At 43.4% G+C, this 16,236-nt stretch overlaps 1 protein-coding gene across 1 annotated transcript; it reads left to right on the forward strand.

Moving 5' to 3' along the window:
- Positions 1-382: 382 nt before the first annotated feature.
- On the forward strand, positions 383-8,977 carry FOXR1 (forkhead box R1). The gene is made up of 7 exons (XM_006890890.1): positions 383-406; positions 2,231-2,366; positions 6,646-6,720; positions 6,826-7,061; positions 7,287-7,498; positions 8,237-8,475; positions 8,949-8,977. The coding sequence occupies exons 1-7, from the start codon at positions 383-385 to the stop codon at positions 8,975-8,977; spliced, it is 951 nt and encodes a 316-aa protein (XP_006890952.1).
- The last annotated feature ends 7,259 nt before the right edge of the window (positions 8,978-16,236 follow it).

The following is a 16,236-nucleotide window of genomic DNA, read 5'->3' on the forward strand; positions in this document are numbered from 1 at the left end:
TGGGAAACTGGATTCAGAGACCTCTACATGGTACTGAAGAGCATCCATGTCAGTTCAAAGACTAAGAAGACCATGGTCTTCTTCTCAATTGCTTGCTATGCATCTGAAAATTGAACAATGACTAAGAATGACAGAAGTATCAATACCTTCGAGTTGTGGTGTTGGAGAAGAATACTGAATATCCATCTCATGGACTTCCAGGAGAATAAACAGCTCAGATTGCTCCTTGGAGGCAAGAATGGTGAAGTTTGTTTCACATACTTTGGGCATGTTGTTAGGGGGAGCCAGTCCATGTAGGGGGACATCAAGCTGGGAAATGTTGGAGGATTGGGGTAAGAGAGGAAGATCCTTAACAAGATGGAATGAGACAGTGACTTTAACAATGGGCCCAAATGTGCCACGCCTGGTAAGGATGGCACAGGATAGGACAGAGTTCAAAGCTGTGACACTGTGAGTCATAGCTGACTCTATGGTCATAACCACAACATGTAATTGAAATGAACATCACAAAAAAAACCCCAAAACCAAAACCTAAAACAATCACTAGCTATGAGGTTGACATCACATGTCTTTGATCACCATGTCACTTCTGAGGTGTTTTTTTTTTTAAAAAAAGATGTTTGTTATTGTTAATCTAAGTTTAATTATAACACATCTGACAAAACTAAACTAAGGGACCTGCCTGCTGTCACTGAGTTGATTAGCACTTGTGACTTCCCATATGTTTAGCAGGCTGTCAATCTTAATAGGAGCTGATTGCCACACCTTTCTCCCCTGGAGCAGCTGTGAGCTCAACCGACCCATGTCCACGTTTTGGTTAGCAGTGGTCTGCCCCACGGCTCCTAAACTAAGGGATATCCTAGGAATAAATTGCAATATACTTTTAAAAAAATGTCAACATTGGGAAAGATTACAAAAACAAGAAGACTAGACAACTGCTTTAAAATAGAGGCAACTCTAGAACATGAAAATTAAATGCCCATCAACAAATTAATGGATAGAGAAGCTGTGGCATATTCACAGAATGGACTATTACACTGCATTGAAAAACAAGGAACTCATGCAATATTATTCAAAATAGGGGACCCTGGAGGACATTAAGCTGAGTAAAGTATCACAGTCACAAAAGGACAAATACTGCATGGTGTCACTGTTGTAAAACAAGACTGACATAGGGATTGGGGGGAGACTGAGAAAGATGGGTTCAATAATGTATACTGCATTGAAACAGATGAGGGAGAAAACTGTTTAAAAGGGATATGTGATTAGGCATTTTTGTCATGACAGGAGTCCAGAGTGAAGGCTGCATAGTGGAGTGGGGGGCGGGGGATTGTAAAACAAAGAAAGAATTTTTATTTTACTTTTCCAAGAGGGTAGTGTACTAGAGAGGAGGGTTGGGAGAGGAGAAAAGTGCAACAATGAATGAATGGAAATCCAAAAAAAGAAAAAGAAATGCACAGGAAGATTCTAAATTGGATCCTAGATACCACACAGCAAAAAAAATTATGTAAAGAACATTATTGGGACAATTAGTGAAATTTTAATAGGATTTGAATATAAACTCAGAATTAAATAAATGTTAAATTTAAAATTTTATACGTTTTTTAATTTTCTGGTTATGAAGCCAGTATCTTTATTCTTAGAAAATACACAGTTAAGCATTTATGGGTAAAAGGGTGTGATGCTTGCAAACTATTAATAATTCAGAAATATTATATGCATGTATATAGAATAAACATTTATGAAGAAAACAATTATGTAAACGTGATTAAAATATTAAGAATTTGTGTAACTGATGTAATATGGATAAATTCTTTACAGAAATAGTAACTTCTCTGAAAACTTGAAATTGTCTCTACCACCCACCACAGAAGTGAACTTGTTTAAGCCACAAAACCTATCAGGGCTTCTAGAAACTGATTTTGAACGATGTCACTGGATCTCTGGGCTTTGTGGAAATACAGGAGGAGAGAGGGGTGTGGCACCTGGGAAGGCCCCTGCGGGACAGCCAAGTCTTCCCAACCCCAAGGCAAAAGCTGACAGGCTTTAAGAAAGGTTACAGCTAAAACAGTGCAGAGTAGATCAAGATAGTCACTAGAGGGTCTCTCTACACCTGAGCTGCCGCCAATCTAATTCCATTAGAAGATTTAAGGAAGTGCCTCAGAGCCCACTCCTCCAGACTCTCCAGACTCTTTGGCTGCCTGGTGATTTATCTCTCGACGCCCTAAAGGTGGACCTAAAACTTAAATATACCGACTTCTGGGCCGGCCTTCATGGCCAGGTCCCGGGGTTGCTGGACTGGGATTTGGGGGCCGAGTTCTTCCTGGCCTGCACCAACACACACAGGCCCCTGAGCGAGCAGAACCGTGAGTACGGCATGGGGGAGGGGCGGGCCGGCGCCGGGGCTCTTGGAAGCGGCCGAGAGGCCAGTCTGCTCGCCGAGCCTGGGCTCGAGACTTCGGGGCTCCCCTCGAGGTCCGCCAGGCCTGCGTGCAGAATTTCAGGACCTGGAGCCCCCTGGGCTGAGTTCCTGAGGGTCTCCCTCCCCCCCACCCACTTGGCGGACTCAGGAGTAGGGATCTGGCTCCTGCTTCGACTGAAAGCCCCGGAGGGAGGGAACTGGCCTTCGCTGAAATTGTGCAGCTCTCAACTCTGCTTGACCCTCGACTCCCAGGACTTTCAGGATCTTCGCCTCCCCCCCCCGCCCCCGCCCCCCGTGACGCTTAGCACCTTTTGGCGTACTGTATTTTTTTACTGTATTTGAAATGGTCTAACTCATAGGTTCTGTTCATGGCCTGACTCCTAGTTCTTAGTACATTACCTGACAACCCCCCTTCCCCAGGCGCTCAGTATTTGCTAATTGGTAGATCACTAGTGGGCTTACCCTCCCTTTGGCTCTCAAGTGCGGAGAGTTGTGGTAATCACTCCCCACATCTGTGGCTGAATATTGAATTATTAATTTCGTTCTTTTTTCCTATGCCATCCTCACTTTCACTTCCCTCCCCCAATGCCATGTACCAACCCTTCAAGATTTCCAATGCCAGTGGCCATGAATCGGAACCTGCCTGGGAGGCAATTTGGTTTGAATTTTTCTTTTAGATATGTGTACCCTTAAAAACCGTTAGACATTCTTTTCAGTTAACCATGATTTCTGTAAATGTTTACTGCTCTCTCCCACTATTAATTCTTTTTTTCCCCTGAGTGCCCAATGCCTTTTTTCTTTTTTCCCCCTACTAGTTTATTTACAAAACTCAAATACACATTCGAACAAATTCTTTCCATTTCCCTCACCCCCCCATCAAATTGTACAATCCAATGATTAATCCTCCCTCCCCCTGCACATCCACATCCCTCTGCTTCCAGCCTCTCCCAACTCCTCCTAGATCCTTATACTCATTCTACAATAACGTTTTATACAATATTTATCCTTGTGGGACTGAGTTAACTTACTCAGCATAATGCTCTCCAGTGCCTCCCAAGTTAGGTAGTAATTTATAGTTATTGCTCGTGCGTGCTGCATAGTATTCCATTGTGTGAATGTACCATAATTTCTCAATCCTTTCTTCTGTGTTGGACATTTGGGCTGTTTTCATCTTCTTGCGATTCAAATGGCAAACAGACACATGAAGAAATGCTCCAAATCACTGACAATTAAGAGAAATGCAAATCAAAACCACAATGAGGTACCATCTCACTCCAGTAACAATGGCAAAGTTTAACAGGGCAGCTTGTAATAGATGTTGGAAAGGATGTGGTGAGAAAGGATCTCTTATATATTGTTGGTAGGATTGTAAAATGATGCAACCATTCTGGAAAGCAGTTTGGCAATTCCTCAGAAAGCTGAATATAGAAATTGCATATGACCCAGCTATCCCACTACTTGGAATATACCCTGAGAATATGAGAACTGAGGCACAAACTGAGTTTTGTACACCAGTGTTCATAGCAGCATTATTACTATTCTTGAGTGCAGTTCACTTTGTTATAAGCAGCTCTAATTCATCATTTGGACTGCTGCATAATAGTCTATAATATCTTTTACATCTTCATTTCTCTACTAACGAACATTTTTATTACTTTTGCCATCACAATTAGTGCTGCTGAACATTTTTCTGTCCATCCAATCAAGAAATATTTTTTATTGTGATTTTAATGAAAGTTTTCAAAGCAAATTGATTTTCATTCAATCAGTCATAGTTTGTTGTAGGACATTAATTACATATGTAACCACAGTCTTCCCACTTCCTGTGATTTTTCTGTTAATCTTCCTGCCCTTTTCTTGGCTGCTTTCTGAGCTTTATCCATGGCAAATTCTGCCCTTAGGTGTTATGTAGTTGATTATTCTAAGGTGTGGAAGCCTCTCCCGGTATTTACTGCTCACTTTATAAACCTGCTTTATTGTTTGGACCAGGATAGGACGAGGTTTGGATCTGTTGTTAATAGGGTAGATATGAGTCATACTCAACTCTAAGGTGCCTAAAAACAATAGCTGTTTGGCTAAAAGTTGAGTCACAGAGGTGCGTTTTTAATCGCGTTCAAAGAGAGGCTAGAACTGTAATCTCAGCTGTTCCAAAGTCTATCATGCCAGTAAATATGGCCGTTTTTAGGTGTGTGTGGGGTTTTTTTTCCAAATTTTGCTCCTATTTTTTCACCTATTCTGTACAGGATTATCAACTCTGATATCTTTTAGGATGGTTAACAGTGCAAGCTGGGAACCATCTAGTTCTTCTGGTCTCAGGGTCATAGAGGTAGAAGTTTGAGTTCTCTGGATTTGCTGTTTCTATGTCTTTTTGCTTTTCTTCCTTCTTCTTTATTCCAGACATGGAGAGGTTAGCTACACTTTAGAAGATATAGCTTGCCAACTTTAAGGCCCCAGTAATAAATCTTTTTTAAGTGAAAGGGTTCAGGATCTTAGGAATTGGGGGAAGAAGGTGGTGGCAGCAACAGTTTTAAATAGATGAGTCAAGTTGGATTTCATTGGTAACATGATATTTGAGCAGAGAATTGGAAGAGCTGAAGGAATGAGCCAAGAAGTTTTTCAAACAGAAGGTGCAGTTTGTTGGAGAATCTTAAAGAAAATACCTGGAGTGTTTAAGGCCAGTGTGGCTGGATCAAAGTAAATAAAAAGCAGAATCCAGAGGTTGGAGTAGAGAGCAGGAAGGCTTTTAGGTGTCACTTTAAGAACTTTGAGTAAGATGAGTCTGTGTTGAAAGGATTTGAGCAGAGCAGCTGATCAAGTGCTACCTATACTGTCACATAGTAACCCTGTGTTTGGTTTAATGTCCTGCTGTCACTGTCTTCAAGTTTTTTTATAATTTTTAAACAAAGCCCTATTTTGTCATTTTGCACTAGGTTCTGCAAATTATGTAGCTATCCCTGCATGATCTGTGCTATGGATGGATTACTTTGGCCGTTGTGTTGAGGGTAGATTATAGAGATAGAGGATTTAGAGGGGAATCTATACATATCCAGACAAATGTTCAAGTCTTCTCAAAGATACCTCAGAAGGAAAGTCTGATGTTTTCCTTCTGAAAACCTAGCCATTGAAAACCTCATGGGACATGGGTTTTTGGTTTTTTTTTTTCTATAATTATATTTTATTAATTTTCATAAACATGTACAGAGATTTTGGGTTTCCATTCATTCATTGTTGCACTATTCTCTCTACCCTCCTCCCAGTTTGTTTTGTCCAAATGCCACAGTGCTTGTCAAAGCCAGTTCTGATTAATCTTCTTTGTCAGTGTGTCCTTTGCCATTCCCTATCACTCCTCCCTGAGAGAGACTTCACCCTGAGTCATAAGGAAAAGGGGATGGCGTATTCTCTTAGCTACTTCCTGCTGAAAAGGGACGCTGTGGGTTTCAGGGTGAAGATCTTCTCTCACTACTCTAAAGGGCCCCTTTGGCAGTAGGAAACACAGACTATTATGGAGATTGATTTTGGAATTTAGATGCACTCTTATTGATTGTGCTTGGCCATACATGTTCATATCCTTGAAGATGTATCATGGGGGTGTTGCAACCTAGAAGACACAAATTTGACTAACAAGTTATAAGTACATGAGTCCAAAAATTATGGAAAAGTAAAAGAAAAGATTCTTTCATTGTTTTACAAACACTCCCCCAGGTCCCCTCCACCATGTAGCCCTCGCTCTAGTCTCCTGTGATGACAGAAATACCTAGTTATATATCTCTTTTAAACAGTTTTCTCCCTCCTCTGTTTCAGTGCAGTATACATTATTGAACCCATCTTACTCAGTCTCTCCCCAACCCCAAGGACAGTCCCATTCTACAACAGTGGCATCATGTAATATTTGTCCTTTTGTGACTGGGATATTTCACTCAGCATAATGTTCTCCTCTGATACATGTGGAGTAAAGAAAGTTGAGGGTTGGTAGGCAATGATAGAAGCTCTTTCAGGGACAGTCTCTGTGAAATGAGAAGAGGGGGATGACAGGGCAAATGACAACACTTAGGAAGGAGCAGGAGGGTGAAAGTCAGAGAGGTATGGGGGAAGTTGTAGAATATAGTGAAATGATCATCCAGGCAGGCTCACTGCCACCTTCCTGAGAAATTTTAAGGCCCAGGATCCAAAGGCCACAATGGAATCCTAAAATATTTTTATCCTCTTCTCTCTCTGTTCACCAGTTGCTAGATACAGAATCCGGATAATTGAGCCCCCAAGTCTACCTTTGGCCTTAAAACCCAATCCAGATGAAGATGGTAAGTAGAAAGAAGGCTGTTCTCAGATGACATGGAGCTATGGCCTTGAGCTGGAGCCCCAAAGCCAGTGGTGTATGGTGTATAACCTCCTTATTCCCTGCACAGGACCCAATTTTGAGCCTAACTTGTGGATGTGGGTAAACCCCAACATCGTATACCCTCCAGGAGAACTGGAGGTCCTAGAATCTAGAAAGAGGGAGTCTCTGATGCTGTCTGAAGAGGAAGAAGATTCCAGCTGCTCAGAGGCAACTGTGGTGGAGTCGCTGCCACCTTCCTCCGGTGAGCAATCTCCATCACAGAAGCTGTGGGTCTCTTCCCTCAGCAGCCTCAACAACCAAGAGGTAGGAACTTTTGCGGTTGTGGGCTGTAGGCAGTTTGGACATAGGGGTGCCTTAGAGTTCTGAGTTCTAAGGGATGACTCAGGGTTAGTGGGCTCAGAAATTACCTGTGCCCTTGGGTTGGGAAGAAGGTTAGATGGGGGTCCCAGACCACTGACACTTCCTGCCATAGGCCCCCGGAGTAGAGGCTGTGGAGTCAGGACCAGTTCCTACTCTGTGCTCCTCTAGCTCACAGAAGAGGAGGAGGCTGAGGAACAGGACGGCAGATCTGCGGCTCTCCTACCCCTTCACAAAAGGGCCAGGAGGCTTCTGCAAACGAGCAGCCAGAAGGGGCACCTCTGGCCCCGGCCCCCGCTCAATTACTTCCACCTAATTGCCCTGGCATTAAGAAACAGCCCGCCCTGTGGTCTCAACGTGCAGCAGATCTACAATTTTGCTCGGTATGTGCTGGGAAGGGGGCACTCAGGGGAAGGGGAAGGGGCCAGGGACTTGAGTCTGTTGTCTCAGGCCCTAGGCTGTTGCCTCAGTTTCCCCATCTGAGTCTGAGAAGACATCCACATTCCTAGACCTCTTTTTTCCAGGCACAGGATTTAGGTTTACCTGCTCCCACCCAATTTTACACCTTTTAAAAAAAAACCCAACAAACCAACCTTTTATTTTTAAAATCCAACTTTTTCATTATCAATTCTACTTTAAAACTTAATACCACCTGAACCAGGTAACAGTTTCTCTCACTCTTTCAGAATCATTCAATAATTTCCCCAGTTTTTAGCCTAGAACTGTCTGTACTGCCTGGTCAACTCCCTGCACCCCCAGGGGCTGGGTGCCCACTGACAAAGGCAGTGCACTGGGCTTCAAGTCATGCAGAAAGGGGTTCTCTGGCTCTTCCCCAACACCAGGAAGACAGCCTTTGTTGGTGTCTCCTCCTGGGTGGTCAGAGTCCAGAGCACACCCCTTAGGTGGGGGTCCTCTTTGGTTTGGTCTCCTCTGACAGGAGTTGGCTGCCCCAGTTCTGCTTTGTCCGGACTGCTGGTCAATGCCTTAAGCCCCCTTGGAGGGAAGGAAGTGAACATGGGATTGATGAGGGCTGGACTAGAGTTAAGCAGTGAAAGAAGGGCTGAGGCTCCTGCAGTTTGAGAACATTCTTGGGATCTCATAAGAATCGTTCCTCTCCCCAGACAGCATTTCCCCTTTTTCCGGACAGCCCCAGAAGGCTGGAAGAATACTGTCCGCCACAACCTGTGTTTTCGGGACAGCTTTGAGAAGGTGCCGGCCAGCATGCAGGATGAGGCCAGTACACGGCCTCGGTCCTGCCTCTGGAGGCTGACTGCGGAGGGCCAGCGCCGCCTTGAAGAAGAGACCCACACCTTTGATTCCATATGGCTGCGGCGGATCCAGCAGTGCATGAGCCAGCCAGGTGTGAGGCCCTGTGTGCACGTGCAGGGGCCTGAGGGGAGGACATCTAGGAGCCCAGTCACACCCACACCATGGAGGCATCTCCTGTAGGAAGTCTTGGGCCAGGGGCAGGGCAGGAGAGAGGTGAGGGAGTGATGGTAATGGTCTGAGACTCTGGAATGTGCCTTCCTGAGATGAGAGCTCCACCAGCGCAGGCCTTGATGAGGAAACAACTAAGATGCAGTTGGCCCTACTCCAGCCAGCCCCTCAGCACAAGGATGGTGGCCGTAACAATGTGAGAAGCACTGGAACTGGTTATATGCCAAGAGGGTTTCTCTTTTCCCAGAGCAGTTTAAAGAGGCTTCAGAGAAAATGTAGCAATTGAGCCTCCAGAGTGGGAGCAAGGACAGAGAAGTAGACCGCCCACTGTGGGCAGCACTCCTGCCGTGGGGAACGCAGAGGATGACTTACCTTGACATTGTTCTTTTCTTACAGATGTGATGCATTTCCTCTTTGACTTTTAACCACAAGAGGCAACAGTCAGCCCAGGCCTTATTAAAGCCATTCAGCATCACTTCTGTGTGTGTGGTCTTGAGTGAAGAAAGAAGGGAAGGTTGGCCACAAGGGTGCAAATGGGACCCTCCCAGACTTGCTGGCATGTGCTCTAGAATCATTAGGGCAGGGAATCCATACTTTTCTTCAAAAGAGGAAAAAAACCTTTTCAAGATCCTAAAGCTATTCCCGTTTTACTGGCATTTAAGGATAAACTCAGGAAATGGTAGTTTACAGCAGCCAGCCAGCTTAAGACCTAAGGAACTCCAATCACTCATGTAACTGCCATTTGTTAAGCACCTACTGTGTGCCAAGCTCAGAGATGGGACACAAGCCCTGCCCTCAGGGTCTAGAGACAATTTCTGCTCTGTGGCAAGTGCTATAATAGTGGTAAAGATAAATGCCCTCTCACTCAGAGATAAAAATTTAACTCATGATGCCTGGTGATACAGTATGCTAAGTGTTGGACTGGCAGTCAAAAGGTTGGCAGTTCAAACCTACTAGCCACTCTAAGGGAGAAAGATTGAGGAAGTCTCCTCCATTTAGGTTTATAGCCTCAGAAACCCAATGAAGAGACGTCAAGGATCAGAATTTACTCACAAGCAGTGAGTTTGATTTTATAAAACCTAGAGAAGCCCTGGTGCCACAGTGGTTATTGTTCAGATGCTAAATAAAAGACTGGTCGTTAGAATCTACCAGCTAGCTTGTCACTCCACAGAAAGATATGCAGTCTGCTGCCAGCAGATTACCTGCCTGTAGGGTCACTGTAAGCAGGAATCAATCTGACAGCAACTGATTTTGTTTTGCTTTTATGCAACCTGGAAGGAGACTTGGTGGCAAACTAGTTAAGCATCCAATGGCTAAATCTCAAGGTCCATAGTCCAAACCTACCAACTGCTCAGGAGGAGGAAATATCCAAGGGTACACAGCAGCAGTTTCAAAAAGAAGAAAAAACACTGCCATCATTTCAGTTCCAATTCAGTGATGCTGCAGGACAAAGCAGAATTGCCCCATAGGTTTTCTGAGGCTGTAAACTGTAGAGAAGCAGACTGCCTCATCTCTCTCTCTCATGGATTAGAGGGTAGGTTTTCAATGCTGAGCTTTCAGTTAACAGCACAATCAGAGCTTCACTACCAGAGCTCAGGACAAATAAGTCCTGGAAAGAGGGCTAAGGACAGGTTCAGTCCATGATGAGAATCTGCATTTCAGAATATACATGTTAATGAGATTTATACATAATAACCACGTGGGAAGTCTTATGAAAAAGGTAGCTTTTATCTGGGGTAGAAATGCAGATTCTCAGCAAAGGGTGCAGAGGCATAGAAAGTAGGGAGTTTGCTGTCAACCAAAAGGTAGTATCCCTCTGGCAGTTCAAATCCATTAGCAGCTCTGAGGGAGAAAGATGGGCCCTCTCCTGTGTGAATTAGTCTCCAAAAACCCAACAGAGGGTCCGCCATGAATCAATTCCAACTTCATGGCAAGGAGAATGTCTGCAAACAACAGCAGTTGGGAGACTTCATAACATCTCCAGTTCTGATCTGCTGACTACAAATCCAGGGGTTTCTTCTACACCCTCAGCATATTAGTCAAGATCAGGGGTCCCCAGTTCTCCTCACTTCTTACTTGCTCACTTCCACTACTCCCTTGATAATTTACTAGAATGAATCACAGGAGTTAAGGAAAGTGCTATGCTATCAAATACAGTTTTATTATAGGGGGCTGGGAGGTGGGGAGTAAAAAATGAGACCCAAAGGTGAAAGTGGAGCTTCACGTCCAAAAAGGGACAGAATGTGTTTACTTCCTGGATACATCAGCATCCCTGAACAATCAGAAAATAGAAGGTACTTTGTGCAGAGCCTTTGCCAGCAAGTGGATTCTTACTCTAACCCTATAGACGTCTTCACATAGACATAGTCGACCTCCACATTCATCCCTTCCTCCTGAGTTATTAGTGGAATAAATTGGTCAGCCTGGCTATCTAGGAAATTCCAGGATTTTAGAGGCTGTATTTCAAGAACCAAGGATAAAGATCAGCTTTAAAATAAATACATTATCTCTGCAATTACAAACCCCATCAAATGTGTTATTCAACTTCATTGACTGGTGAGCAACCTTGTTTCCTCTACACCTCACCAATTCACCTTCCTTGGATGATTTTAAAGCTATCCCTAGAAAACATTACCCCATTATCATACCCAAATATTGGTCCCATTTTCTAATTTTTAAAATAGCTTTTATTTAAAGTGTGATCCACTGCATTAACTTGGTATGCCTCTTAAATATTCTATAAGTTCCCCCTCTGCTCTTCTCTCAGTCCTTGCAATTTGTTGAAGAAAGTGGGTCTCTTTTCCTCTAGAGTTTCCCATACTCTATTTTGCTGATAATCTCTCCATAGTGGTGTCTTAGTTAAAAGGCTTCAAACAAATTCTTCCCATTAAGTCATGGCCTATGAAGAAAAATCAGAATGGACCCAAGTTTGTAAAATTTAAGTGTACTGGGATAATAACTGGAACCAAGAAAATTAGGAGTCAATACCCTGGTGGAAATTTGAACCCCTAAGAAAACAAGGACAGCAGCATGCATGATGCAGAGCAACCAAATCTCTAATAAGCAGTCTGAAACAATGCTCTGCTCAAAGACGGCTCCAATTTGAATGTCATTCTCTACTGTCTTAATCCCATCTCCTGCATCAGGTATGCTCACTACCCCTCTTCTGAGTTTTTAATCTTAGGGCTTAATTTTCCCCATCCCAGTTCTGGTATGCTCACATTTTACAAATTCATGTCGCCACTAAGTTCAAAGCTCTGCTTTTATGTTTCTCTCCAGTATTTTCTCTAAATTGATTGTGGGATCTGAAGATGTGATTAGATTTAGGTATGATCTATTTCATCATGAGCGCTGGTGGCTTAGTAATAAGGAATTGTGCCGCCAATCCAAAGGCATGGGGTTCAAATCCACCAGCTGCTCTGGGAAAGAAATGGGCAGTCTCCTATGTGATGTACAGCCCCTAAAAGCTTTCTGCAGGGTCAACTACAAGTGGGTTCTGACTATGGCACAAAACATCAATGTATTTCATCATGGCCCACACATCTGTCATGGTTTTAGTAGTGTTTGACGGTTTCCTAGATCCATTAAGAGTTGAAAATTCTAAAGGGGGAAGGATGATCTTATTCTATCTTCCATTTCTTACCTGAAATAATGCTAAGGGGAAATCTTTATAAGTTTGTACAAGAGGTCCAGTTTGCACAAGAAAGGCAGATAATGTTTTATTTTTTCCCTTTATTCAATCCATTTAAACAAAGTTGACACCCTATCAGTGAGGAGGTTTTTTAAATTGAGCTTAAATAAAGGAAGTAGGTGAATAAGGCAAAAAGAAGGGAAATCCTTCATGAAATACATTGACAGCTAGCCCCTCCTGATGACATATCAAAAGTGTGATATGAAGGTTCATCATCCTTGCTTCTAAGAAGCACCCTGGTTGCAATATAAGGGCATCGTAAGTTGGGGCAGGTAACAACAGGACCCTTGCAGGTCAAAGTAACTGTCTACACAGTCCCCAAAACAACACCATCCAAAACCCCACCACTGCCACTGAGTGAATTCTAACTCAACCAAGACCTGGAGAGAGAACTGTCCTATTGGTTTTCCAGGGCTGTAAACCTTTATGAGTACAGACTGGACTGCCACATCTTTCTCTTGAGGAGCAGCTGGTAAATTGAAACCACTGACCTTTTGGTTAGCCCAATATTTAACCCACTGCATCAGCAGGCTCCTCTACAAAGTCCGCAGCCACAACACCCTGCCAATAAGTTCATTCTGATTCATAGCGTTCCTCCATCTTTACAGAAGGATATTGCCGCCCATGATTCTCCCACAGAGTAGCTGGTGGATTCAAGTCAACCTTTTGGCTAGAGCAGCCCAATACATTATCCACTATGCCGCTAGGGTTCCTTCTATACCAGACAGAAGGAACAAAGAAACAGTGGGCTCTTACACCCCTGGTACCAGCAGTCCAGTGAACCCCAGCTGGAAGCAGAGAATACTAGGAAGATGTTTATCTTTGTTTTATTGACTATGCAAAGGCATTTGTGTGGTTCATAACAAATTATGGCTAGCATTGAGAAAAAAGGGTATCTTAGGCCACTTAACTGTGCTCATGTAAAATCTCTACTTAGTCCAAGAAACAGTTGTTCAAACAGAAAGAGAAAATACTGCATGATTTCAAATCAGGAAATGTGTCAGAGTTGTATTCTTCCTCTAGAATTTACAGTAATTTACAGTCTCAGGATTTACCTTCATGTAAGAATATCAAACTATAAGCCCTGGCTCATAATTTTTTTCTTTTTCTTTTCTTGTTGTGTACGGTCGAATAGAATCCAACTGGCACAGTGCCCCTTGTTCTCCGGCAGAGTATCTGGTGGATTCGAACTATGTGCCTTCGGGATTGTAGTGTAGCTTCTTTGCCACTAGGCCACCAGAGCTCCCTTGGCTCATAAATTTTAAATGTCACAATTACTTGCTATGCATCAGAGAGCTGGACAATAACTTAGGATGACAGAAGAAGAATCTATGCCTTCCAACTGTAGTGCTGGGGAAGAGTCCTGAACATACCATAGACTGCCAACAATAGGTCTGTCTGGTGGAGGGTGGAACCAAGTCTCTCCTTGGAGGCTAGGATTTTGAAGCTCCATCTCATATACTCTGGGCACAAGGCCAGGAGAGACCAGTCCTGGAGAAGGACATCATGCTCAGAAGGGTGGAGGGATAGCGCAGGAGAGGAAGACCGCAGAAGAGATGGATTGATGGAGTTACTAGGGCAAGGAGAGTTGGTGTGTCGGAATTAGTGAGACTGGCTCAGGAGGGGGCAGGGTTCAGAGCTGCTGTACGTAGGGTCTCTCTCTATGAGTCACAGGTGACTCGACGGCACATAACAAAAACAACAGTCTCAAGAAACCCACTGGTGGGTAGGTTATGAGTTGGTTCTGAACCAACTGCAATGAGGAGTTTTTTTGTTGGTGTACACTGCCTTAGAGGGAGTTCTGATGACTTAGTGGTAAGAAATTATGCTGCCAAACCAAAGGCATGCCTTTCAAATCCCTCAGCTACTACAAGAGAGAAATATGGATAGATGGGCAATCTCCTCACTCATGATTTGCCTCAGAAAACCTGCTGCAGGGTCAATTATGAGAATCTAACAACACTGCCTTAGGGAAGCTCTGTAGCAAGTTGCACTGTCAACCCGAAGGCCAGGTGTTTTGGGTTGTTTGCTCCCAAGCAGCATCTTGGGGAAGAGATGGGCAGTCTTCTCTTGTTGCAATTTCAAACCTTGGAAACTCGATGGAGAGTCACTAATGAGTCAAAACCAATTCACCTACCAAAAAAAAACAAACCAATTCACCAGCAATGAGTCTTTTTGAGTACACTGCTGTGATGGTGGTTGTGAATGGTGGACAAGATTAGAAAGAAGGGATCTCAGAGCAGAGATCTGAACTAAGAACTCTTCTCACTGTTGTCAAGTTGAAACAAAAAATAAAAAGTGGTGTCATGGATTGAATTGTGTCCCTCCAAAATATCTATTTCCTTGGTTGGGCCGTGGGTAGGATTCTCAGTGCTCTGGATGTTATTATCTAATGCCTAAATGACATAATTTACTGATCTGCCTAATGATCTGATAAACTTACCAGCTGTAAAAGGATTAAGGGTAGGATGCTACACTTGTAATTCCAGCATAGCTTTGATTTAATATAAGGGGTTTTGTTGGGATGTGACTTTTTAAATTTTTTTTTAATTTTTTTAATTAATTTTGTGTGTGTGTGTTCCGTCAAACTGGATCTGACTGGTACTGGAAGTGATTGTCCCTCCTTCTCCAGCATAGCATTTAGTGGATTCAAACCACTCACCTCTGCATTTGCAGTACAGCTTCTTGCCACTAGGCCACCAGAGCTTGCCAGGATGTGACTTTTTATCTCACATAAAAAAGGAGAGAAAGACAGAGAAAGTAAGACCCTAGTACCACTGAGAAGTGCTGGGAGTGGAGGGTATCCTTTGGACCTAGGCTCCTGTTCTGGGGAACTATTAGGCACACAAGGAAAGGCTCCTCCTAGAGCCGCCATCTTGAATTTGGACTTCTAGTCTTTTAAGCCTTCAATATGGATTGCATCTCAACATCAAGAAAACAAAAATTCCAGACACTGGCCTTATAGACAACATCACAATAGATGGAGAGGAGATTGAGACTGTCAACAACTTCACCTTACTTGGATCCACAATCAATTGTTCTTGGTACTAGCACCGACAAGATCAGGAGACGTATTGCAATGAGAAAGTCTTTAGTCAGAGACCTCTCCAAATAATTGAGGAGTAATGATGTCAGTTTGAGAACTAAGGTGAGCCTGATTCAGGCCATGGTTTTTTCAGCACTTACCATGCATTGGAGAGCTGGACATTGACTAAGGATGACAGGAAGAAAATTGAGTTGTGATGTTGGATAAGAGTGCTGACTATCCCATGGACTGTCACAAGAACAAACAGATATGTTTTTGAGAAGGCGCAGCGAGAGTGCTCCTTGAAGACAAAGATGATAAAGTTTCATCTTACATACTTTGGACATGTTGTTAGGAGAGGCTATTCCTTGTAAAGGGACATCATGCTTGGGAAGGTAGGATGGTGAAGGAGAGGAAGACCATGAACAAGGTGGACTGATAATGGAGTTGAGGGTGTAGGAGATTGTGAGGATGGCAGGGGATAGAGCAAGGTTCAGATCTGTTGTTCATAGGGTCACTATGGGTCACACCTAACTCAATGGCACCCAACAACAAGAAGCAGCAGCAGTAAGAACATTAATTTGTAAAAGCATAAATCCATAAAAATATGGATTGAAGCTCAACATCAAACAAACAAAGATTCTCACTACTGGGCCATTTGGCAGCACCATGATAGACATAGAAGAGATTGAGATTGTTAACAATTTCAGCTTTCTTGGCTCTACAGTCAATACTATTAGCACCAGCAGTCAGGAAATAAAAAAACCAACTGCATAAGGAAAACTACTGTCAAGGACCTCTCCAGAGTGTTAAAGAGCAATAACATCAGTTTGGAGACTAAGGTGTGCCTGATACAAGCCAGGGTCTTTGTAATTACTTGCTATGCATCAGGGAGCTCGACAATGACTAAGGATGATAGAAGAAGAATTGATGCCTTTGAGTTGTGGTGATGGAGAAAAGCACTGAAC

The sequence above is a fragment of the Elephantulus edwardii genome, unplaced genomic scaffold, assembly GCF_000299155.1.
Source record: "Elephantulus edwardii isolate Elephantulus edwardi_28Jun2011 unplaced genomic scaffold, EleEdw1.0 scaffold00093, whole genome shotgun sequence".
Classification (NCBI taxonomy): domain Eukaryota; kingdom Metazoa; phylum Chordata; class Mammalia; order Macroscelidea; family Macroscelididae; genus Elephantulus; species Elephantulus edwardii.

Coding starts and splice junctions, on each gene's coding strand:
- FOXR1 (XM_006890890.1), top strand. CDS start 383: ATGGGCCCAAATGTGCCACGCCTG. Junction 2,367..6,645: donor GCCCCTGAGCGAGCAGAACC/GTGAGTACGGCA, acceptor TCTGTTCACCAG/TTGCTAGATACAGAATCCGG. Junction 7,499..8,236: donor CAGATCTACAATTTTGCTCG/GTATGTGCTGGG, acceptor TCCTCTCCCCAG/ACAGCATTTCCCCTTTTTCC.